This window comes from Leptonychotes weddellii, chromosome 4 (assembly GCF_054177405.1).
Source record: "Leptonychotes weddellii isolate Sample4059 chromosome 4, ASM5417740v2, whole genome shotgun sequence".
In the NCBI taxonomy this organism is placed as follows: domain Eukaryota; kingdom Metazoa; phylum Chordata; class Mammalia; order Carnivora; family Phocidae; genus Leptonychotes; species Leptonychotes weddellii.
In genome coordinates, this window is record NC_138372.1 from 8483036 (window position 1) to 8507418 (window position 24383).

A 24383-nucleotide genomic window follows, 5' to 3' on the forward strand; every position below is an offset into this window, starting at 1 on the left:
TCTGTAGTGTCATTTGTAAATATCTTCTCCCATTCCATTCAGTGATTTTAAAAAAATTAAGGACCTACATGTAAAGCACCATGACGGATATTATGGAAGTCCAGTGAATAGCTTACTAAAAGCTTGCATCCCAAATAGGGAGAAAGATTCTCAAACAATTATTTTCCTATAATGAAATGCAGAATGTCCTCAGTCTCTGAGAAGAGGTATTATCATATCATATCACTTTGGAGTTCTGGATGGAGTAGGCACTGTCCCCAGAGAGAAAGGCTCCTAGTGAGAGGCTGGAGTTGGGTTTTTACCTGCTCAGAGGTAAAGTAGAGGGATTTAAAGCCATTTGTTTCCTTGCACTCTCCTGGCTACCTTGACCTCTGTTTTAAACTGTGTTGTATTTTGGTTTCCTTTCAGGTGCTTGTGAAGTTAGAAGGTGGAATTGGGTTGTCCTTAATTAATAAAGTCCCAGAAGAACTGGTCTTTGCAAGTCTTACAGGAATCAATGTGCATTATACGCAGTTGGCAACAAGTCATATGCTTGAGCTCAGCATACAGGATGTGCAGGTAATGGGGGTAGTTCAGAACTTGTTAAATCTCCCTGTGTTCTTGCTGAGCACCCAACCAGATCCAGTGTTTGGTGTCCTAAAAACATTAATGCTTTGGCAGAGATATCTTGTTATGGCCTTCAAAAAATTATTCTATGAAAATAATTGTTGCTGTCTGTGTTTGTCTCACCAATTTTTCTATATAGTAGCCAGTTCATCAGTAACTTAGATAATTTAGTCAAAGTGGCAGGGAAGAAAGTGGGCCATGGTTCACCATTTGCCCATAGGAAAAAATAACAGGAAATCATTTAACCATCGTTAGAAAAATTGGAGTTCATTATAGGGAGAAAAAATAAGGGAACCGGATTTGTGCTTCTGGCCAAGAGGTACTAACAGGGACCAGATTTACTCTCCTACCTGAAGCAGCCCCCAAGTCCAGATAAAATAAGGAGACAACAGGTTCAAGGCACTGTAAATCGGACATTGAAAGACCGTAACCCTTGAGAGGTGGGAAACAAAAGAGCTAAGCCCTGCATTCACCTCAGCTTCCTGCCTTGAGAAAGCTTCCAGGCCATGGCACTGGGAGGGGAGACTAAGACAGAGCCCAGCAGAGTGAATGAGTTGAACAGGCCGGGCGAAGAGTCTGGGGACCAAGGCATCTAGAGTTTCACAGGGCAGCATACCTGGGAGGAGCATGCTACATAGAAAGAAGACTCAGGAGATCTACAGAGGGGCATTCAGCAGAGGACAGATCAGTGATGCATGTAAGGAAACTACCATCTGAACCATCCAAAAGAATTTCACAGGGACAGTATCTGCTGCACACCCAGGGCTGGGAATGGGGTTTGTTCCCCGAGCCAGACTAGAAACACTAATAACATATGTGACATTGGGAAGAGTCCTCCAGAAAATCTTGCCTTCGTGGTGAACTGTAATTAGCCCTCGGCTGAGCACTGTTCTAGACCTACCTAACAAATCATAAAAGGAAAGTCTGAAAGGATCAATGTGTTTCCAAGTAATTTAACTGTATCCCCGAACAAAGCTCAAGATTTAATGGTATACAAAAATACCCAGCACCCAACAAAGTAAAATTCACAATATCTGGCATCCTGTCAAAAATTACCAGGTGTGCAAAGGGGCAGGAAAACACAATATATAATGAGAATAATCAGTCGAACGGACCCAGAGCTAACACAGATGTTAGGATTTTCAGAGAAGGACATTAAAACTGTTATTATAACTGCATTGTACATGTTCCAAAAGTTAAGTAGAGACATAGAAGATGTGAGAAACCCAAACTTCTAGAGATTAAAATGAAACGAGAAACACGCTGCATTCAATTAATAGCAGATGACACAGTACAGAAAAAAGATTAGTGAACTTGAAGACATAGCAATGAAAACTGTCCAAATTGAAATTCCCAGAAGAAAATAATCCATAAAAAGAAAACAGCATCAGTGACCTATGGGACACCCTCAAGCAACCTAACACATGGATAATTGGAGTCCCCGAAGGCCAAGAGTGAGAGGAAGACATAGAAAATATTTGAAGACATCTTGACCATACATTTTCCAAATTTAATGAAAACTTAACCTCACAGATAGAAGCTCAAGCATGAACAGAGACACGTGTGTGTGTGTGCACACACGAAGGAAACTACCACCAAGGTACATCATAATTAAATTACTCAAAAGCAGTGATGAATCATCCAGGTTAAGCAAGACCTGTCACATGCCAGGAGCAAAAGTGAGAATGAGAGCTGACTTCTCATTGGGAATGATGTGAGTGAGAAGATAATAATGTCTTTAAAGTACTGGAAGGAGGAATAACTGTCAACCTAGAATTCTATGCCCAGAGAATATATCTCTCAAAAACAAGAGTGGATCACCTCCGCCTGGTTCTTGGCAGGGATGCTGTGGCTGAGCCATGGGCTGAGGCAGCTTGTGTCCGGACGTGGGGCCGGAGCTTCCGCCCAGCCCCCTTTAGGCACCGAGATGCCCAAGAAAGCTGGTGTGACGAACAAGGGTAAGAACCAGAGCAGGGAGCCAGAGAGACCACTTCCTCCCTTAGGTCCTATGGCGGTTGATCCTAAAGGTTGTGTCACCATAGCCATCCATGCCAAACCTGGGTCCAAACAAAACGCTATAACTCATGTGACAGCGGAATTGTGAGCATGGCCATCACAGTCTCCCCCATCCCCACCCCTGTCAGAAGGAGAAGCTAATATCCAGCTCTGTTGGTACCTTTCCAAGGTCTTGGAGCTCAGGAAGAGTGATGTGGTTTTGGATAAGGGTGGTAAATCTCATGAAGAAGTGGTGAAGCTTTTGGCCTCCACAACTGCAGAAGAGATCTTGGAGAAATTAAAGCAGCAAGTCGAAAACAAAATAAAAGCAAGTTATGAGAAATACATCCTTGAGAAGCCTTTTAACTGCTATTAATGAAGAGGCTGTTAAATAGGGAAATATATTTCAGAGCATGGAAGAATTTGGAAAAAGAATGAATTTAAGAACAGGACTCAAAAAAGAAGTAGGAATTTTAAAAGTACTCTACGTTCAATATAGATTCTAACATCCCTAACCCAAACAGCTTGTAATATGTTAGTCCGATTTCATCACATTTACAAAATAACAGAACTGGAAGAGATCTTCAAGATGACCTCAGTCAGCCCCTTTGATCCTGTGACAGGGCTTCTGCTACCCAGGAGTTGAGAGACTTATTCAGGATCACACCGTGTGGGGTGGCGGCTGGAACCCAGATCCCTTGACTCCTGTTTGGATGCATCTTATCCTGATTGTAAAGGAAGAGATTTCCACAGATTCTAGGGTTCTGAGGATTGCCTTCTCTATAGAGTTTATAAGTGACAGAAGAAAACCTGTCATACTGCTTTGTGGTCTTACTTTATATTTTAAAAGACTTATCTAAATAAAAAATGCCTTTTGTGTCTTTTTAAAACTCTATGGAGCATTTTGTGAAAAAGAAAATAAGAAGAATCAGGACTTGTAATTTCATGTTAATTATTTTGGGGAAGTCACTGAATTTTCGTCCTCCTTGGATGGTAACTGCAGTCCTCAAATCTGTAGTTCTTATGAATCTCCGAAGATCCTTAGAAGAAGAGGGCCTGGAAGCTACTTCCAGTATTTTTAAAAGCCTATCAGAAATCATATCTACATTAAAGCTTCAAAAGCTAATAAAAAAAAAGTGAAATAAAAATGTTTTTAGACATACAAAAGCTAGAAGAACTCATTACCAGCAGATTCACGCTTAAAAAATGTTAAATGACATCATTCAGGCAGAAGGAAATGGTAGCAGATGGAAATCTGGGTCTACACAAAGGAATGAGGAGCACCTGAAATGATAAATACACAAGTAATTAATATAAGATTATTTTCTAATTATTTAGATCTCTTTAAGAGAATCAGCTGCTTAAACAAAACTAATAGCACTGTATTTTAGGGTCTATAATATGTTAGAGTAAAGTGAATGACAACTATAGCATAAAGTTTGGAGAGGAGAAATGAAAGTATGTTAACTATTGAAGTAGTATGCTGTCATTTGAACGTACACTGGTAAGTTAAAGATGAATACTATAAACTCTAAAGCAACAAAGAGCTACAACTAATAATCCAACAAAAGAGAGAAGATGGAAGAGAGAAGATGGATAACCCAAGAGAAAGCAGAAAAAGCAGAAAACATGGGAAAGAACAGATGAGACAAATAGAAAACAAATAGCAAGATGGTAGACTCATTCAAACCGAACTGTATCAATTAAATAAATGTGAATGCTATAAACACCTCCAGTTGAAAGGCAGAGATGATGAGATTGGATTAAAAAGCAAGATCCAATCATATGCTGCCTCAAAGGAATACATTAAATATAAAGACACAGTAGGTTAAAAAGAAAAGAGTGGAAAAAGATATACTGAGCTAGAACTAGTTCTAAGAAAGTGGGAACAGCTAGATTCCTGTCAGAATCTATTACAGAGCTAAACATATTATCAGAAATAAGGTAATTTCCTAATGGTAAAAGGGACAGTTTATGAGGAGGACATAACGATCCCAACTATTCAAATATCTGATCATAGGGCTTTGAAATATAGGAAGCAAAAACTGATAGCACTGAAAGAAGAAATGGACAAGTACACAATTATAGTAGATTTCATTACCCTCTCTGAATAATTGCTAGAATTATCAAATAAGAGCAACTCATCAGAGGCATGCTAGACTTGAACAGCACTACCAACCAAGTAGCCTAATTGACGTTGATCCAGCAGCCCACCTACCAACAGCATAAATAACACGTTCTTCTCAGGTGCGCAGGAAACATTTCCAAGAGAGACCACATTCTGGACCATAAAACAATTCCCAAGTGCAAAAAGATTCAGGTCACACACACAGTCTATTCTCTGATCACAATGGAATCAAAGTGGAAATAACGGAAAGATAGTTGGAAAAATCCTCCAAATGATTGGAAACTAAAAAACACACTTCTGAATAGCCCAGAGATCAGAGAAGAAATCAAAATACAAATTAGAAAATATTTTGAACTGAATGAAGATGAGAACACAACATGTCAAAATTGGTGGAACACCACTGACGCTCTACTGAAGGGAGATTTATAGCACTATTAGAGGAGGAGAAAGGTCTAGAAACCGTGAACTCAGGTGTCCTCTTAAGAAACTAAACAACAAATTAAGCCCAAAATCGATGAAGTAGAAACCAGCAACCACAGTAAAATAAATAAATTAATTAATAAGGTCAAAAGCTGGTTCTTTGAGAAGATCAGTAAAACTAGCAAACTTCTAAGGAGTCTGATCAGGAGGAAAAAAAAAAGAGAAGATACAAATTACTAATACCAAGAAAGGGAGAGGTGCCAGACAAGCCCAAAACTTGATAGTTCTCTGGGGATGGAGCTTTGAGGGGAGCTGTAAGCTTGTCCCAGCCCCCCACTGGCTGCCCGGGTGTGGGGCTGTTGGTTTCCGAGGCCACCGCGGACCTGGGGAGGGCGAGGGAAGGATCCGTGGGAACGCCACATAGCTGGCTGTTCTTGTTGAGTTTCAGCTAACTTTCTCCAATAAATGATCCCTGGATTGTTGCAAGCCTTTGGTGAACTGTCGGAGTTTTGAAAAGGTTGATTTTGACAGTTTCTGCTCGAGTTTTGTCTTCACGCTGTCAAGACAGCTGTTCTCTTTGTAGCATCATGCTTGCAGCCCTTCTCTCCAGCCTCCCCCAGGATTACCGTGTCCAGGAAACCAGTTCCTGGTAAACATTTCCAGAAGAAGGATCCAAAGACCTAGACCTTGGTTCTTTCCCCAGGTGGGCAGCCTGTGTTCCTCTTGCCGGTGTGCAGTGCGTGCCCATAACCGAGTGTCCTTCTGTTCCCGCTCACACCATGTACTTCCATCCACCTGAAACCCCCTTTCAGAAAAATGTTTTTATCCTATATCACAGAGAGACAATAGTTCAGGCTAATCACATCCCATTTGTTTGCGGACAGTTAAAAAGTTATTATCTTGTACTTCTATTTGTTTGTCTTTCTTTTTTTACCTTACAGAGACGATCCAAGGAGCCATTTGTGCTTCATGAATTACATTAACTTTTTAATCAAAAAAAAATTTTTTACAATAATACCTCTTTAATGTGTGCTGTAAATCATAGAAAATAAACAGGTTTGAGAGCTGGGAGAAAGAATGTTTAAAAATAGAAAATGCGGTCCCCATCCTTAGGGGATCCTAATCTAATTGGGAGAATAACACTAGAATTTGTACCTCTTCTACATCTTGTATCAAGTGTGTTTGGGGAAAGAATAAAGGAGAGGTCAGAGTAAGGTGAGAACTTCTGTGTTTTCTCTGTTGGATATGACGGGTGATTCATTCACTCAGTCAATTCCTAGAGCATCAGCGGTGTGCCGGGCATGGCACTAGGCTCTGGAGAAACAGCCATGACTCAGAAGATGAGTTCCGCTCCCTTTGGGCTAACAGCCTAGGGGAGAAGCCAGCCAATAGGGGAGCAAGCAAGTGAGGAAAATGATTAGCACCTGTGGGAATTGCTCTAAAGAATACAGAAGGATGGTGCTACTTCTGAGATGAAGTGGCCTGGGAAGATCTTCCTGAGGAGGGGAGAGCTAACCTTGGAGGAAGGGAATGAGCGAGCCATGGAGAAGGCTAGTAAGGTAAAACGCATTCCCTCAGAATCCGGAGACTCTGAGAGAGGAGAGTTGCCCCCTTTGGAGAAATAAGCGACAGGCTTGTGTGTGGGGGTTGGAGCGAACCTGGAGGGGAGGGCTGTGTGGTGCAGGCCGTGGAGGCTGTGGCGAGAAGTTTGGTTTCATCCCAGGAGAAAGGGAAGCCACTGACAGGTGTAAAGGAAGGAGGGACATGACTTGATTTGTATTTTTGAAAGATCACTTTGGCTGCTGTGCAGGGAGCACACGGTAGGGGCAAGGGTGGGAGTAGGGAAAAGGGCTCACAGTCTCTCGCCCTTATCTCTGCAACTTGAGATCCGACAGGTTACCCAAATGGCTGTGCAGCAGTCCGCATGATACAGTGGAAGGGTCACGGGATTTGGTGCCAGAAATGCCTGCATTGGAATCCCTACTCTTCCGCCCTCACCAGCTGTGTGAATGTGGGCAAGTGATTTAACTTCTGTAAGCTTCTGTATACTTGTTTGTAGAATGGGGAGGAAGAATCTTAGCCTTTACGGTTGTAGTATGGGATATGTTAGGTGATGTGTGGAAAGTACACGAATGTTCTCTTTTCTCTTTCTGATACGGAGCTTTGATGGAAAACGAAGTGGAGGTGGCTGCTTCCTGCAGGGAGCCTTCTGACACCCGTAAACATAGCGGGGTGTAGAATGCATGCTCAGTTCCAGTGCTGATTGGTGTGGGTGAAGAGAGCAGTCCCTAAGGCCACTGACATCATCATTTTCATTCCTAGCACAGACTCCACTTTAGGAAAGGCCACTATTTCCATTTGGTAGCCAGTTGAGCCTCTGATTCCCTAGTTTTCATGGTCTAGTATCTGTTCACTTCATTCATAGCGGTTAGGAGCGCTGGGCTTGGGGTCAGACAGACCTGGAGTCAAGTTCTAGTTCTGTGATGGACCAGCTGTGCAACCTTAAGTAAGGGCCTCTCTCCTCAGCTTCTTGGTCTGTGCCGTGACGACGGGGATCATCCTCAGGAGGTTGTGGTAAGGACTACAGCGGAGCCCTGACTTTAGTAACTCTGACCTCACAGGTATCCTGTGACTCACGTCATGCACATGAGGAGACTAGCTTGGTGCTTGGCACGTAGTACTCACCACATAAAGGAGAGCTTCTGTTGTCAACCTACTACAGTTATTGCTGGTCTGCAGCGGGGATGTATTTTTCCAGCTGCTGTTGAGACAGAGTAAAATGGCAGGGGTACTTTCTGAGTGTCCTACCTATGATGAGACCCCGCTCAATGATAAAAGAGAGCTGAGAACTGAGCCGTTGTCCGTTCTTGTTTTGTTTTGCTGCTTTTTCCTGTGCCAGGTGGACAATCAGCTCATTGGTACCACGCAGCCCTTCATGCTCTATGTGACTCCCCTGAGCAATGAGAATGAGGTCATCGAGACCGGCCCAGCCATGCAGGTGAATGCGGTGAAGTTCCCCAGTAAGAGCGCGCTGACCAACATCTACAAGGTAGGCTGCTGGGAGAGGCTGGTGGGCTTGGCACGGTGGCAGGAGGCCGATTTGTTCTCTCACAGCCGAGGCTCCGAGCAGCAGTGCAGGGTGTGCGGCTGGAAGTCGTCCTGTGCAGTTAAAGCACTATGACAGACTCCATGGTGTAGGGGGATTTACAGCAACTCCTCCTAGCACCTTGTATTCTCAGCTGTGTCTTTGACAGCGCATGATGGTGTGGGGGACGAGTCTGTAGTCATCAGAGTAAAGTCTCTGGGAAAGCATAGCGTCTTCCAGGTTGATCAGGACCAGGCGTGATCCAGATGTGTGTTTAAAATAGAATAATTAGAGAGTGGTAGGAGGGGTCTGACCTTGGGACAGACGTCCTCCTGTGTAAGCTGTCACACTGTTAGTAAAAGCATGTGATTCAAAAGTGATGAACTTCTACCCTGGAGAAGTTTCCACGTATAAGCAAGCTGATACAGCAGCAAATTCTGGAAAAGTGGGAGCTAAGAGGTTGCTTCCCATATTTCTGGCCTTTGTCACCATTACCAGTGGGGGCCAAGCTTGTATGTGGCCCTCAAATCCTGCGGCTCCTTAAACCAGCTGCTGTCCATGTGAGCTCAGCACCATAACGCTGTCCACCACAGCACAGCTGCAAGGAGACACAGATGCCCCAGGAACCAAACAATAGGGTGGTGAATTGTGTATTAAACCTCTTCTGGAATTTTTGGCTAATTGTAACAATGTAGAGAGAGATGAGCCAGAAAGCATTTGGCAGTGTCGTTACAAAATCACATGAGTAAAGAAACCGTGCCACGTCATTTTGGGACCTTCTTAATGGCCCAGATGAAAGTTCCTTCTGGTGTTTACACTATTAATCAGAATTTCTCTATCTCTAGCATCTGATGATCACGGCTCAGAGATTCACAGTGCAAATTGAGGAGAAACTGCTCCTCAAGCTGCTGAGTTTTTTTGGCTACGATCAAGCAGAATCAGGTACTGTTGAATATTCTAAATTTGTGTCTGGGAATTGACGCAAGAATGGCATTTTCTAGTCTGCTTGAGAAAATAGGTAGCCTCTGGGTGCCCGACAAGCTCCCTTTACACCTCACAGCCCAAGCCCAGAAGCTGAGGCTTGTGTCTCAGTGGCTTTTTTTCCAAGTACAGCCTGTTGATGGGCGGGGCGGGGAGGGGGCCTGATGTGGGCACGAAGGAAGCTTCTTAGAGGTATCCTGGGGTATCTGGGGTTAAGCCTTTGGGAAGGCATACTTTTCCTCTTTGTTGTGCATTTTTGACTCATCTGCTTGAGGATAACAGAAATGATGTTCGTCATTTAGCAAACCACTTTGTTTCCTAACCTTTGTTTAGTAAACAGACTCGGAGCCAAGAATCAGAAATCCAGCAGTTCCTTTGGTTTAGTTGAGGGGAAAAAAATTTGACTAGCCTTAACTTCTTAACTTTTTACATCCATGCCCTTATGCCTTAATATCATTAGCAAGTTTTCTAGTTACTTGACTCTTCTTGGAGAGGGGAGAGAAGCTATTGGAAACCCTGTGTGTTCTAGCAGTCACTACAGAAATCATGTAGCTTTTGTCTTTTTATTTGAGATTCCTCCTCATGGCCTTTGTAAGACTGAATATAGAGCTTAGAAAGAAGTCAGTAATGCTTAGTCTTTTGAAGACTAAACCAAATATCGAGCCTGAAGAAATGATAAGATGGACTTGTATGTTTATATGCCCACATTGGCTAGAGAAAAAAAAAATCACTAGGGACATGTGTGCATATGTATGTACTTACACACAATGCAAGAAAAATATTTTTGCTCTTTAACCCAGACTTAGGATTCAAACTTTAAGTATATTTGGGATCAAGAGCAAGATCCTGTCTGTTTAGAACTGTGTTTTCCACTTTGGGTTGGAAGACCAATGTTGGTTTGGATTCAGGCACTTGAGGGCCTGCCTGCCAGGTAGCCAGTCTCTTTTGGCACCTTCCTGGGACATTGTACTTTCCATTTTACTGGACATACTTTTCTTATAAGTTGCTCTAAATAAATTTCTCACCAAGCATTGTATAGACATTTGTAAAATCCTGGCCTGTGTTTTACTGGAGCATCTCCTCCACTTTCTCTGTTTCTGTTCCCTGAATACAAATGGGCAACAGAGGTTGCAGTGTCATTTTCTAAAACCTAGTCCCTTGTTTTCTATAAATAGAACCATAATAGCTTACAGCATACATTTGTTTGGTAGACAGATCTGTACAATCTCCTTGGTTGTATTTCTAAGGCACGTGAAGCCAAGTGAGAAATAAGCTGACCACATGGGTGTGGGCACAGGAGCAAGTCAAAGAGCCCATTGCCATGTGCCAGCCCATGTCACTCCTTCTCACTTCACGAGAAGTAAAAAAAAAAAAATATGCCTTGACTCTGCTGCTTTCACAAATGTCCACCATTTGGGAGAGAGGGTGCTTATTGTCATGACATCAGCTCTTTATAGCCTGCAGCCTGTTTCTTTTTAAAGGCATTCTGTTGCACTCAGATGCATTATTTAATTGGTCATGTTGTTCATTATGATTCAGTTAAGCTCTACTCCAAGGGATAATATTTGGATATCATCTTATGAAATAAATGCACATAATCGGGGTCACTTACGATAATCATAATACTAACAACACGGTTTCTGGAAGACTAATTGCCAGCAAACACACCCTTGACCTCTGGCTTCCCCACCTGCATGATTTTTTCCAAAGATGATGTCTCCCAGATGGTATAGAGTCACAAGTCAAATGATTAGGCTATTGTGCTTTTTGATAGACAACATGAAGCAGATCTCCTTTTATAAAGAAGTGGCATCAGGATACTGTATATATCACCAAACCCTGAAAAACTAAGTTTAGAGAGATATTTACATTTTTCTATGAATATTTTTCAATGTTAGCATTTGAATTGTGAGACTTCAGGAGACTCTTTTTTTTTTTTTTAATTCACTATTTCACTCTTGTACCAGAGGTGGAAAAATATGATGAAAACCTCCATGAAAAGACGGCTGAGCAAGGTGGAACACCAATTCGCTACTACTTTGAAAATCTCAAAATCAGCATTCCCCAGATCAAGCTGAGTGTGTTCACCTCCAACAAGCTACCATTGGATCTTAAGGTGAGCTGATACCTGGATAAGTTTTAAAAATGACTTTCCCTCAAAAAGAATGAATGTGTTTACTATTTGCTTTTTCTGTCCAGGATCATCATCTCTAGCAAATACTTTTACAGGTTTCCCTTTTTGAAAGTTTGACATATATACATATACATATACACACACATATATACATGTGTATATGCCCTTTTTTTATATTTAAGTAAGACTTTGCTAAAGATTGAGGAGTAATGAGAGTAAACAGAGAATTACATAAAACCCATCTGCCGTCTTCTTAGCTCTTGGCTTATCTCAATGAGGTAAGAGTCTACTTCCCTAGGGCCACTCCCAAATTCAGGAGAAAAGCTACAACCAAGACAGTACCTTCCCTTTTGTGCCCAAGACCTGCCTGCCCTCCTAGTTCTCTCCTCCTTAGTATCCACCTCTTCGTGAATGGTTGACACTAGAGATGTCACCCTCCTTCAAGGAACACACTCGGCCGCGAATCACTGAGGTGTGGCCTGACCTATCACCATTATCAGAATGTGACACTCCTGCCCATCATCCTGATCCACACTTGACAGATACAGCCTGAATTCCGTCTTCATTTGCTGCAGTGAGATCTATTTTAACGAAGGGATGGGGCTGGGGTTCAAATCCAAGCCTGTGTGACTGGAAAGTCTGCACTGTGCTATACTCTACCGTATACTGTCTGCCCCCTTGAACATACGGCATCAAGAGAATTTTAGAGCTGTAAGTGTCCTCGGTGATCCCCTTGCTCAGTGAACAAGGATGTTGGAGTTCAGAGCGTGCTTTCAGGCAGGCCTGCGTAGGGAGGCCATGATGGGAGCAGGAGGAGGCCCTAGCTGGTCGTTAGAAAGACTTTTCTTAGATTGAGTCTAAATCTGCCTCCCTGCAGCTCGGACCTTTGTTGCCCTTGAAGATCCTCGTCAAGGCCCTCATCCCCCCCACTAACCACCAGCCCAGGACGTGGCACTGCCCCCCGCACCCCAGCCTCCTTTTAGATGCTCCATGGTGGCCTCTCTTCTGAACAGGAGTAGCTACAGATTTGAACACACAAAGAATAAAGGTGGCATCATAAATTCAGCTGCCTACCAGGACTGTGCTAGCTCCGCACCACGTGAAGCCGTGCGGTGGGGACCACGGCATGGGGGGTGAGCGCCCTTCATCTGAAGGGGCAGCCTCGGCTCAGCTCCAGCCAGTTGCTCTCACAGGGCGATGTGAACCCAGTGTTGCCGGATCTTCAGATTTTTAAAGTGAAGCCAGAAATCTGGGTTTTTATGTGGAATCTCCTGGTTTTGAAATGTTGGCAATCAATTTGAGTTGTTTTCTTTAAAACCCTTTTGGGCCTGACAAAACACATGTGTGGGCCTCATGTGGTGCATGGTTTGCCAACTCACAACTTCTAAAATAGACCTATAGGTAATGAGACAGTAGTCTGGTCAACACCAGATCATACTTGGATAAGGACAGGGCAAGGGTGACTGCTTCATTTCGGTGTCAAGCTGGGGACGAGCAGTCAGGAGTGCTGGTCGGGACCAGAGGGGCAGGAATTGCTTTGCAGCCATCCTGAGAGCAGCATGGTGTGCCCTTTCCAATAGACTCTCCTGTCTGCTTGATTGGCTTTAATTTCATGTTTCCCAAGAGACAAAAGATACTTATAATTAGCATGGGAGTGGGGGGAAAACCATGGGAAAACCACTATCTTGCTAATATCCACAAGTATCCACTTGACTTATGTGACCCCTTGGAATGGGTTTGTTTGATAAAGTATATATTCCCCCAGAACACTTGGCACGCACCCAACAAACCAATGTTAAGCATTTCCTGAGAGTTAAGGACTTCTTGTTTTTTAAATCATCTTACTTAGAAACACAGACACCTAACTATTCCTTTTAAATTGCTCCCAGCAGAAAACTTTCCCCCAGACTGACAGATGCAATAGGATTTCCTACGGTTGAGGTAGCTCCAGACCCCCGGTTATATGGTACCAATGTGTGTGAGTATGCTGTGCATACGATACCCTGGCCATCCGTTAACCTGAATGTTTCATTTGGCACTGTACTGAAGGAACATTTTGAAGGCATTTTCAAATGATTGTTCAAGAAATCCAGTGGATCAGCCATGTAATGAGGTGTGGGGCGGGGGGCACCCTGAATGGGGCACATTAATGTTTCAAGCAGGGTGCTGGGAATTGGGACTTCAGAGTTAAATTCTCAGCTTGTGGAAGTCACCGTTTTACTGTGTCTCGAGTTCTCCTAGTGGAGTCTGGGACTCATAAAGTAATGTCATTTATTCAAAGAGTTTCCTAACAGAGTAATATCCCTTTATTAGTAGCTCTTAGGAAGAGCAATATGCTCTTTGAGATGAATATGTAATGGCTAAAAGTATGTGCTTAGGGAATGGAGTGCTATCCCAGAGCAGGAATCACAAGAGTCTGACTAAAAGGTAACCATGTCTTTGGTATTGAAGGAATAATTATCTCGATTCTCTCGACTCCAGGCCAGAAGTGAGGCTGTCAGAAATCTCAGAGGGAAGTCTCTTCAGGTTTACGCTGAGGGTACATTATTGCCAGATATAGTGTCTGTTCAGAAGGACTCAAAGCAGTTTCCCATCTGCTATCTCAATTGGATTCCTTCCTTCCTCTGTGATGGGAGAAGGGCGAGATAATAGTTCCATTTCACGAATGCAGAGACATTCCTCCCCTCCCCCCCTTTCTCTCTATTATTCTCCCCAGTGTGCACTACTAGAGAGTAGCAGGGTAAGGTCGAAAAACACCAGGTAGTTTATATGGACCTGGGTTTTTTTTTTTTTTAAAGATCAAAAGAAGCCAGGAGCCTTTAAAAGGTTTCACGAGGTGGCCTACAGCAGTCCTTTTCCCATTTAGAGCATTGGGGTATTACAAAAGAAGGGCTTTAATTGAGCAATCTAGTTTGGAAGAAAACCCACATTTTAATGGTCAGAGAGCAAGAGGGTGGGGGTGAGGGGGAATTTCAAACAAAGACACTATTTAAAAAGCCTAAAACTGTCTTCTCAAAGGCTTGAAATAATTTGTTGGGAAACTTCAGACCCTTTACTTTTTTCCTCCCCTCCCTAAATAAAAACCAGATTTGTTAAAAGGAAAAAAGATCCAGTATTGTTAATTGTATTTCAGAAAGTGCCAGAGAGGGAAATATCCCTGTAGTTTTAAACACTGTCCCGAGAGGGAAATGGGCAAATACCCTGCTTCACATAAACAGTTTCTATGTACCATAAATAAACCTTTAAAGAATGAATTCCAGACAGTTTTGTTTAGTGCAGGATAAACTAAGAAAGGAAAGGACGTGGCCCAGGGACTGGCTTGTGATCCGAGACCTTATGGCATATGGACAGGTATTTCTTCTTTCAACTCCATAAAGTTTCTGGAAGATTTCAGCGGTTTTTGTCTGAAGGAGGTAGGAATAGACAGTTTCCTAGTTTTATTAGGAACTTCTAAGCACAGATTGCTTTCTCCAGAATCCGTTTTATAACAGGAAACTGTCTGCTACTTGAGTAAATAAGCATCAACTTTGTATACTACTGTATTTGATTAGTCATTTAGTTACTACAGGAAAAAGCCCTGTTTGGCTCTTTCCCCTCTCATCTGTTTTCCTTTGACTGACCAGAACAACCTGAAGGTGGCAGAATAATTCATACCAAACGCTGGATCTCCGGTTTTTCAACCATGGGAGGCCCCAAAGCAGTAATGACGAGGTGAAGATAATGTTTACTGAAGGGCCAGAGTAGTTCCTTGGTTCAGACTAAAAGCGTTATGAGCCATTCAGAAAGGGGATAGTGTCTCTCGTGAGGGTTTTGACAACTTGGTAGAGGTTTCAGAGTCTCTGCTACTATGTATGGTTCCTCTTCTTTAGTATTTGGTTGCAATGAGGAAGTCGGGGTAAAAAAGCTTTTGCCTTAAGCCTTTGTTTGGATCTCATTTCCTCTTCTCTGAGAAGAAAGTAATGCTCTGAGTTGTATTGGCAAAACGAACTGCTGACCTGGTGTCAGTACCTTCCCAGCATATTTACTGTGTGGCTCTAAGCAAAGCGGTTAAGCTGGCTGGGCCTCAGTTTCTCTATCAGCGCCTCATGGATGGGTGAAGCATACATGAATGAATAGCAGAAAGTTTCTCAGGAGAAACAATATAATCCTCCATTCTGGGCTTCATGCTTTCCACCTAATGGGTGGTTACTGTTGTGAAAATGAGCACGTTCAAGTCTAAGATCTCCTAATAACTAACTGCACGAGTTTAGGTCATCCACTTAACATTTCTTTGGTTTTATTTATTTTTAACAAATGAATGTGTTCGGCTGAATTCGCATGTTAGGCTGAATTAACCTAAGAATGCTCTTAATCTCTAAAATGTTTTGTTCTCACGTTATTTAGTAGGAGGTTACTAGTGACTTCCCAGGGCCCCAGATGTAGGGGCCTTTTGTCTGTCCTCATCTCTGTAGGGTCCTCTGTCATATCCCTTGGCATTGCTGACCTCCCTGTTCCTTTCTGGTTCTCCTCTTATTCTTCTATTTGCTTCTTTGTCTTCTTCATAGTTTTCTTTTCCTCTGTTTCTCCTGACCCATCTATTTAAGGGCTTTTTTTTCCCTCGGTGAACCAAACTCTCTGGTCATATCACTTGCCCATTTAAAAAATCATATTATTGGTCTTTTATTGCCTGTAATTTTAGAAGCTCTTTATATAAAGTTTGGTCTTTGATATGAGTTGAAGGTTTTTTTCCTTCCATTTTTCAGTTGGCTTTTTATTTTTGATGTATGTGTGTTTTTTTTTAATCACATAAAAGCTTTTTATTTTTGTCATCAAATTTACCAGTCTTTTGCCTGTTTGAATCTGTATTTAAGTCCCAAAAAAGTTTCCCCATTCCCTGGCTTTAAAAAAATTCCATCTATATTTTCTTCCATTACATGATTTCATTTCAATTAAAGATGCTCTTATCCCAAAAGAATTTAAGGCAGCCTCTGAAAATACATGCTAAAAGATGAAAAAATAAGGGAGAAAATAAAAGTGCATGAAGTTGCACATGAGATTTTACTATAAAGGCATTTTGATTCACTGGGGGGTATATAGATGTTTTAGTAAGTGCTATTAGACCAACTACATAGCCATTTGGAAAAATGCAAAATTAGATTTATTACTTACACTCTATACGAGGAAAGATCCCATGTGGATCAGAGATTTACTAACATTATTAGCATGAAAAATTGTTTTCACATTCAAAGAAGAAAAGTATTTTGCATGCTGTCTAAAATCCTTAAAATATCAATCTTGTTAAATAAAAATGTAATTGGAAAATGGAGCATATCCAGAAATTGTTAACTGGTTTATAGTGGAGCCAGACTAGCTGAGAATTGCAAGAAAAGCTTGATAGAAGAAAAACCAAAGGTCTGCTTGAAGGTATTGGAAAACTACCAGGACATCTAGGACTTGAGGGTCCAAGATTTATGTGAGGAAGGAAACTCGATAAGGTGAGCCCAACATTTACTCTGCTTTTATTCTTGAGATAATCCTAATCTGTAAGTGGTATGGAGGGAAAGTCAGAGAAGTCAAGCAGAAGGCAGCTGTCAAAGGCAGAGAGTCCGAGTAAGGCTTTTGGCAGTCTCATGGGGCTGGCATAGCAAACGTTAGCTACTAAGAGAGCTGGTAATCGAGGGAGGGGCTGATATCTTACAGAGAAAGGACAGACAGAAAAGAGCCCCCCGTGGTCTGAGCTGCTGTATGTCTTGAGGCAGATGCCAATTTCTAGGTAACCTCATTTGAGAGAGGCCAAGCAGAAAGTGGCAGTCAAGAGGCAGGAAGACAAAGTAGACTTTTTAGCAATTTTCTGGTGCCAGGGAGATTAAAAGTGGAGGAATTGAATTGGTTGTCAGTTGAGATCACTGACACTACACCAGGCCTTATAAAGACTGAAATAGACCAAGAATTACAAAGACTGAAATCCAGCCTTGAGAAAGCCCAAATCCTGATTGGATGAAGCCTCTTTAACTGCCTGCTAGAAACTAAAGACTCATCCAAAGTTTGTAAAAGTTTTCATAGAAAATGTTATATTCAGTCACAAATTACTGGGCCTACCAAGAGAGGGGACCAAGAATAAAAACAGACACTAGAAGCAGACCCACAGATAAACCAAATGTTGGCATTATCAAACACAGAATTTTAAAGAATAAATGTTAAGTGTGTTCAAGAAGTTTACCAGAAAACTATAATCTATATTTTGAAGATAAATAAAGGAAAATTACAGACCAGAATTGTTTCATGAACATAGAAGAAAGAAATCTGAACAACATATTAACAAATCAAATACAGCAGTGTATAAGAAGGAAAAAATAACTAAATTGGGTTTATTCCAGGAATGTAAGTATCAGTATTTTCAGATAAATTATGTAATTTACCACATCAACAAAATGAAAAGCAGAAAAAATATGGTTATCTCAATAGTTGCACAAAAGCTGTTGACAAAATTCCACATCTATTTATGATAAGAATCAAGCAAAAAAGAAAAAAAGGGAACTGCCTTAATCTGATAAAATGTATCTATAAAAAAGCTACAACAAACATACTCAGTGGTGATATATTGAAAGCAGGGAAGGGGCCAGCCCATTATCACTACTTCAGTTCACTGTCATACTGGAGATCCTAGCCAGTGCAATACAGCTAGAAAGATTACAGGAGAAATAAAAGAAAGAAAAGCTGTAAGAACTGGACAGGAAAATGAAAACTGTTATTTGCAGAGAACATGAATATGTACCTAGAAAATCTAAAAGAATGTACAGATAAGTTACTATCTGAATGAATAAGTAAATTTACAAAGGTCACTGGACACAGTGTACAAAAATCAATTGTATTTCTACATTTCAGCAACAATTATAGAGAAAAGGAAAGTTTGGAGGATGTAATTTACAATAGTGTTAAGAAAGCATCAAATATAATATCATTATCTATTGCTGTGTGACAAACCACTCCAGCACTTAGTGGTTCATTTATTTGTTCACAATTCTGTGGGTCAGCAATTTGGGCTGGAGTCTGTTGAATGCTTCTTCTGTTGGGCTCACCTGTGGTTATTGATCTGGCAATCAACTGAGAGTGACTAGCTTATGATGACCTTACTCACATGTCAAGTATTAGGTGTTGACTGTCAAAAGAACCTCCTTCCACATGGTCTCTCAGCTTCTTCACATGGTGGAAGTGTCAAAAGGGCAGAGCAGAAGCTCCAAGATCTCTTGAGGCCTAGGCTCAGCGGTCACAGTGTTACTTCCACTGCATTTTCTTGGTTGAAGCAAATATACAAGGTCAGTGCAGATGAAAGAGTCTCTACTAATGGTACAAGATGTAAAGAATATATGGCCATTTTTAATCTACTAAGATACCTAGGAATAAATCCAACAAAGGGTGTATATAAGACCCCTGCATGAAAAACAATGTAACATTATTAAGAGAAAAGAGAACTGAATAGATAAGGGGACATATCACATCAATACACTGAAAGATTTAATAATGTGAAGTTGTCATTTCTCCTCAAATTGATCTATAGATTCAATGCAATCTTGATGAAAATTCCAACAATTTTTTTGCGGCAGATTGACAAGCTGATTCAAAAATGTATTTGGAAATGAAAAATGCAAAGAATAACCAGGGTAATCCTGAAAAAAAAAAAAAAAAAGAACAAAGTTGGAAAGCTTATACTATTAGATTTCAAGACTCATTACAAAACCATAGTAATTAAGACAGTGTGGTATTGGTAGAAGGCAGGACAAAATGAAACACAGAAGGGAATCCAGAAACAGACACATAAATTCAGTTACTCAACTTATGACAAAGTTTACACTGTACTGAAGTAGGGGAGAGGGTGATCGTTTCAGTGAACATTACTTAATTAGGTATCCATCTGGAAAAAAATGGATCTTGATTTCTGCTTCACACCATATAAAATATCAAGTCCAAATAGATTATAGATTTAAATATGAAAAGTAAAACAATAAAAATTTTTTAGGTAAACACAGGGAGTATCTTTATGACCTTGATGTAGATAATAATTTTTTTTAAGATTTTATTTGTTTATTTGACAGAGAAGGAGAGCACAAACAGGGGGAGTGGCAGGCAGGGGAAGAGGGAGAAGCAGGCTCCCTGCTGAGCAGAGAACCTGATGCAGGGCTGGATCCCAAGACTCGAGCTGAAGGCAGACACTTAACCAACTGAGCCACCCAGGTGCCCTGATAATAATTTCTTAACCAGGAAACAGAAAGCTCGTTTCCTAAAGGAAAAGATCAATAAGTTAGATTTCATTAAAACAGAATGTCTGATCATCAAAAAATGCTATTTAAAACGTTAAAAGTCACGGAATGGGAAAAGATCATTGCAGTTAATTGCAGTACATCTGTTCACCAGAGGACTTGTATACAGGATGGATAACAAAAACGGGGATGCCTGGGTGGCTTGGTCGGTTAAGTGCCTGCCTTTGGCTCAAGTCATGATCCTAGGGTTCTGGGATCAAGTCCTGCATCAGGCTCCTTGCTCAGTGGGGAGCCTGCTTCTCCCTCTGCCTGCCACTCTCCCTGCTTGTGCTCACTCTCTCTTTCTCTCTCTGACAAATAAATAAATAAAATCATTTATAAAAAAGAAAGAAATGCCTACAAAGCAATAAGTAAAAAACAGACAGCCCACTACAAAAATGAGCAAAAGACTTGAGTAGGCACTTCACAAAAAGGGATATCCAAATGGCCAGTATATGTGTGAAAAGGTGCTTGATCTCGTGCTTCACCAGGAAAATAGAAATTAAAACCACACTGAGATACCATTACACACCCATCAGAATGTCTTTTAAAAGACTGTCTAGTGGCGCCTGGGTGGCTCAGTTGGTTAAGCGACTGCCTTTGGCTCAGGTCATGATTCTGGAGTCCCGGGATCGAGTCCCGCATCAGGCTCCCTGCTCTGCAGGGAGTCTGCTTCTCCCTCTGACCCTCCTCCCTCTTATGCTCTCTATCATTCTCTCTCTCTCTCTAATAAATAAATAAAAATCTTAAAAAAAAAATAAAAGGCTGTCTATACCGAGTGTTGATGAGGATGTAGAACAACAGGAAATTCCATAGACTGCCGAAGGGATTGTAAACCAGTTCAGCTGCTGGGGATGACTGTTGGGCAGAACTGCGTGTACTAGGGTTGAACAGGTATATTCTTTGTGACACAGCAGCTCCACTCCCAGGTATATATTCAAGAAAAGGGCATACAAATGTGCCCCCAAAGACATGTCCGCGAATGTTCATAGCAGCGTTGTTCATAATAGCCAAAAGCTTGAAACAGCACAACTGTTTATCAACAACAGTGGCTTAATAAATTGCGTTTTATTCGTATATTAGAATACTAACAATGAAACTTAAGCAACCGCAGCTATATGTAACCCCCAAGGTACATACTGATGGTTTCCTTTATATAACATTCAAAGCAGGAAAAACTAACGTATGGTGGTAGAAGTCAGGATAGTGGTTACCCTAGGGGAGGAGAGAGTAGTGATGGGGAGGCCCCAGCTGGGGTGGGGGGTGCTTCCAAGATGGGAATAATAATTTACTCTCAGGTCTCCCGGGTGGTATTACATGTTTGTTGTGTTCACTTTAGGGGGAAAAAAATCATTGAACTATACATTTGGTTAATACACCTTTCTATATGTGTGGTAACTTCAGTCAAAAAAGTAAAACACAACACGCAAAAACAGACCAGAAAGAATTATGCTGTGAAGCTAATAGTGTTTATTTCTATGTGATCTGTGTTACTTTGAGTGACATATATATTTTTTTTATGAATGTTTTACTTTTTTTTTTTTTTTTAAAGATTTTTATTTTTTATTTATTTGAGAGAGAGAATGAGAGACAGAGAGCATGAGAGGGAAGAGGGTCAGAGGGAGAAGCAGACCCCCGCTGAGCAGGGAGCCCGATGCGGGACTCGATGCCGGGGCTCCAGGATCATGACCTGAGCCGAAGGCAGCCGCTTAACCGACTGAGCCACCCAGGCGCCCTGAATGTTTTACTTTTATAATTACAGGGAAAATCCTTATTTATAAATATCAAAGCCTTGACACTGATTAGAAAGTTGATATGTAGCTTTCATGGAATCCAAAATTATAGTACCCTGGAAGGCCATCAAATGGCTAATGTATGTCATTTCCTTTCTTCCCTAACTAGGCCCTAAAAAGTACCTTGGGATTTCCGCTGATTCGGTTTGAGGACGCTGTGATTAATCTGGATCCATTCACTCGGGTACATCCCTATGAGACCAAGGAGTTCATCATCAATGATATCCTCAAACATTTCCAGGAGGTGAGCTTTGGAGAAATCCTTAGTGGCTGGAACATAAGCAGAATGTTTGTTTTGGTTGTTTGGGAATTTTGGTTACTAAGGCATTACTATTGAGAACCCAGTTAAACATTTGCTGTGTTAGGGGTCAGGTCACAGCCCATGAAGCCCATACACATCCTGAAAATCCTGAAACAGTGTATTTGATTTATGAGCTGTTAGTCTTGTCCCTCAGAGAACTAGTCTCAGGGGCTTCCACCAGATTAGTCACAACTCTTAAGCGTGTAGTTGATGCTTTAATGGTAACACAAAATACTGTGACCTCTCTATTTACTGGGCATGGGCCTACTTTCAACAACCACATCATTGTTCTTGGAGCCTATGAGATCCTGCCCTAGAGTTGAACTTCACAATTTTCTTAATCAAGTTGGACATTTTCCATTTTGTAATTATTATCCAGACTCTTCAATAAATAGATAGGTCAAGATCATATCAAATTTATTAACTGTCAAAGTTAAAATATATTATATTCCTGCTTCCTTTTCTTCCTTCTCCCTCCCATCTCCCTCCTTTCCTTCTTTGCTTCCTTCCTTGACTTTCTTATTGGTGATACTTTCACTAAACTGTGAGGAGAGTGACATAGCAGATATCCCTGGAATCTGGAATCAGACAGTGGAGGAATGCAGAAAGTGGAGGGTTGCTTGGTAGGTCTGAACATGCCCTCTTTATGCACCAACCGCGCCCCCCCCCCCCGCCGCCAGTTATGAGGGGAGCTCCCACTCTATTCTCTTCCTTCATTTTCCTTCTAGAACTCTCCTGCTGCTGCTGAATTCCCTATTTGTAGGAACAATGGAGAATGTGATATATATGCTAATAAATATTTGTAAAGGGCCTTTCCTGTTTCAAAGCTCTTGTTTATCCTTCGGAATGGCTTTGAGGAGTATTTCTGAGTACCGAAAGTCATCTCTGGGGTACATGCATGGGGAGAGCTTGGGTGGAGCTCGTGGAAGGATAGGAGTTGGCAGTTGATGAGGATTAGGGGGTCATCGTGGGAGGTGATGAGAATGGAGGATGAGACAGATTTCTAACCTTTTTGCTCGGGACATTCTACCTGCAAGTATCATCAGGTGCTGGTTCTCATCTCCTCTGTCTGCCCCATTTCACAGGAACTCCTCAGCCAGGCAGCTCGGATCTTGGGATCCGTGGACTTTCTCGGCAATCCCATGGGGCTGTTGAATGATGTTTCTGAAGGGGTTACTGGACTGATAAAGTATGGAAATGTCGGGGGCCTCATCAGAAATGTCACACACGGTGTATCAAACTCTGCTGCCAAGGTAAGGAAAGAAAGGTGAAATCCATTGTCACTAACCTGAAGAGTCCTCCCAAGTCCCCGTGATTCTGTCATAGCTGTGAGGCTGTGAGGAGCCACACACCTGCCCTGCCTCCCCGCCCCTTTGATGACCTGGCACCAGGTCCGCTGAGCCCCCTGTGGTATGTCATCTTCTTTGTGTCCACCACTGTCGCCTTTTCCCGGGCTTCGGTTGTCCCCTCCCTGGGTCACTGCGCTAGCCCCCCAACCCCCTGGACTCCACTGCAGCCTGCACAATGCCTCCAGAGTGAACTCCCTTTTTAGAAACCTAGGATTTGATTGTGCTGTTCTCCTGCCTAAAATCTACCAGTTATTTCCCACAGCTTACAGGATAAAGTCCAAACTGAAAATGGGCTTCTAGAGCAGCGGAAGGAAGGACAGTGGTGTAATTCTCCTGGGTCCTGCTGTCTGGTTGGCTTTTTTGTTCATTGGCCTCTTGTTTAGTGGACATCTCGTTATTCCACAATTTGTTTTTTGGCAGGAGCTCACTGTATGTGTGAAGCTGGGAAAGGTGAAGGTAGCTGGAGGGGAGTTGCTGTTTGACAGCGTGCGGAAGGCCTCTGCTTCCCTCCCCTTCCTGTCAACGCCACAGACTTTCCTCCTAGAGACTGGCCTTCCCTAGAGGACTGGGTCCTCTCGGCTTCTTTCTGGTGGAGCCTGTGTGGCGGTGAAATCATAGGGGCCCTGTGCCGTGGGCCATGCGGGTGTAAAGCTGGCTCTAGCGTCGAGAGGCTTTACTGGTGCCACACAGGAGGCTGTCCTGAAGGGCAGGTGAGAACAGGGGTTGAGCAATACTTCTGTATTGCACAGCGATCCTGGTAACAGTGTGTGAAGGCTGGGGACTTATTTCTGTTTTCCAAACTCTTTTCTAGAGAGGATAGTTCTTCAGTCAGGTCAGTTTGAAGGACGGTAGTTCTCTTCAGCGGTGGACTGTTCGGCTTGTGGTTCAAAATAGGCAGCAAAGAGGCAGGAGAGACTCTCTAAATCATGGTCGGGAGACAGACTCGGCTTCAGAGTCGGAGTGAGCATGCACACTTCTGCCTTGAATCACTGCTCATGCAGACCCGGGACCTTCACCCCGGCGGCGACAAGACTCGTGACAGTGGTGGTGCAGATTGCCTAGTGTCCTTTCAGCTACTCAACTTGGTATAGACAGATGCACTTAAATGTTCAGTTGTAAAGGCCCAGCTGCGAGATTTTATTGAATTTGATGAAATTCTAACTAACATAGAGAAGCCTCCTTGGTTTTATAAATTGCTTTCTTAGTTATTGTACCCCTGGGCTTTGCTTTTTGAGGAAGAAATGCACTTATGGTTTATTGAGGGACCTTCCTCAACCTGGAATCGAAACGCAGTGACCTCATAGGCTCACTGTAA

General features: G+C 42.2%; 1 protein-coding gene across 1 annotated transcript in view; it reads left to right on the forward strand.

Moving 5' to 3' along the window:
• The window catches only part of VPS13D (vacuolar protein sorting 13 homolog D), a 238051-nt gene that overhangs the window by 137732 nt on the left and 75936 nt on the right, over positions 1-24383 (forward strand). Inside the window, exons 60-65 of the mRNA XM_081816824.1 lie at positions 409-558; positions 8049-8198; positions 9080-9176; positions 11183-11331; positions 21528-21662; positions 22805-22972. Of these exons, the coding sequence (XP_081672950.1) occupies positions 409-558; positions 8049-8198; positions 9080-9176; positions 11183-11331; positions 21528-21662; positions 22805-22972 (849 nt within the window). The remainder of the gene's footprint in view (positions 1-408; positions 559-8048; positions 8199-9079; positions 9177-11182; positions 11332-21527; positions 21663-22804; positions 22973-24383) is intronic.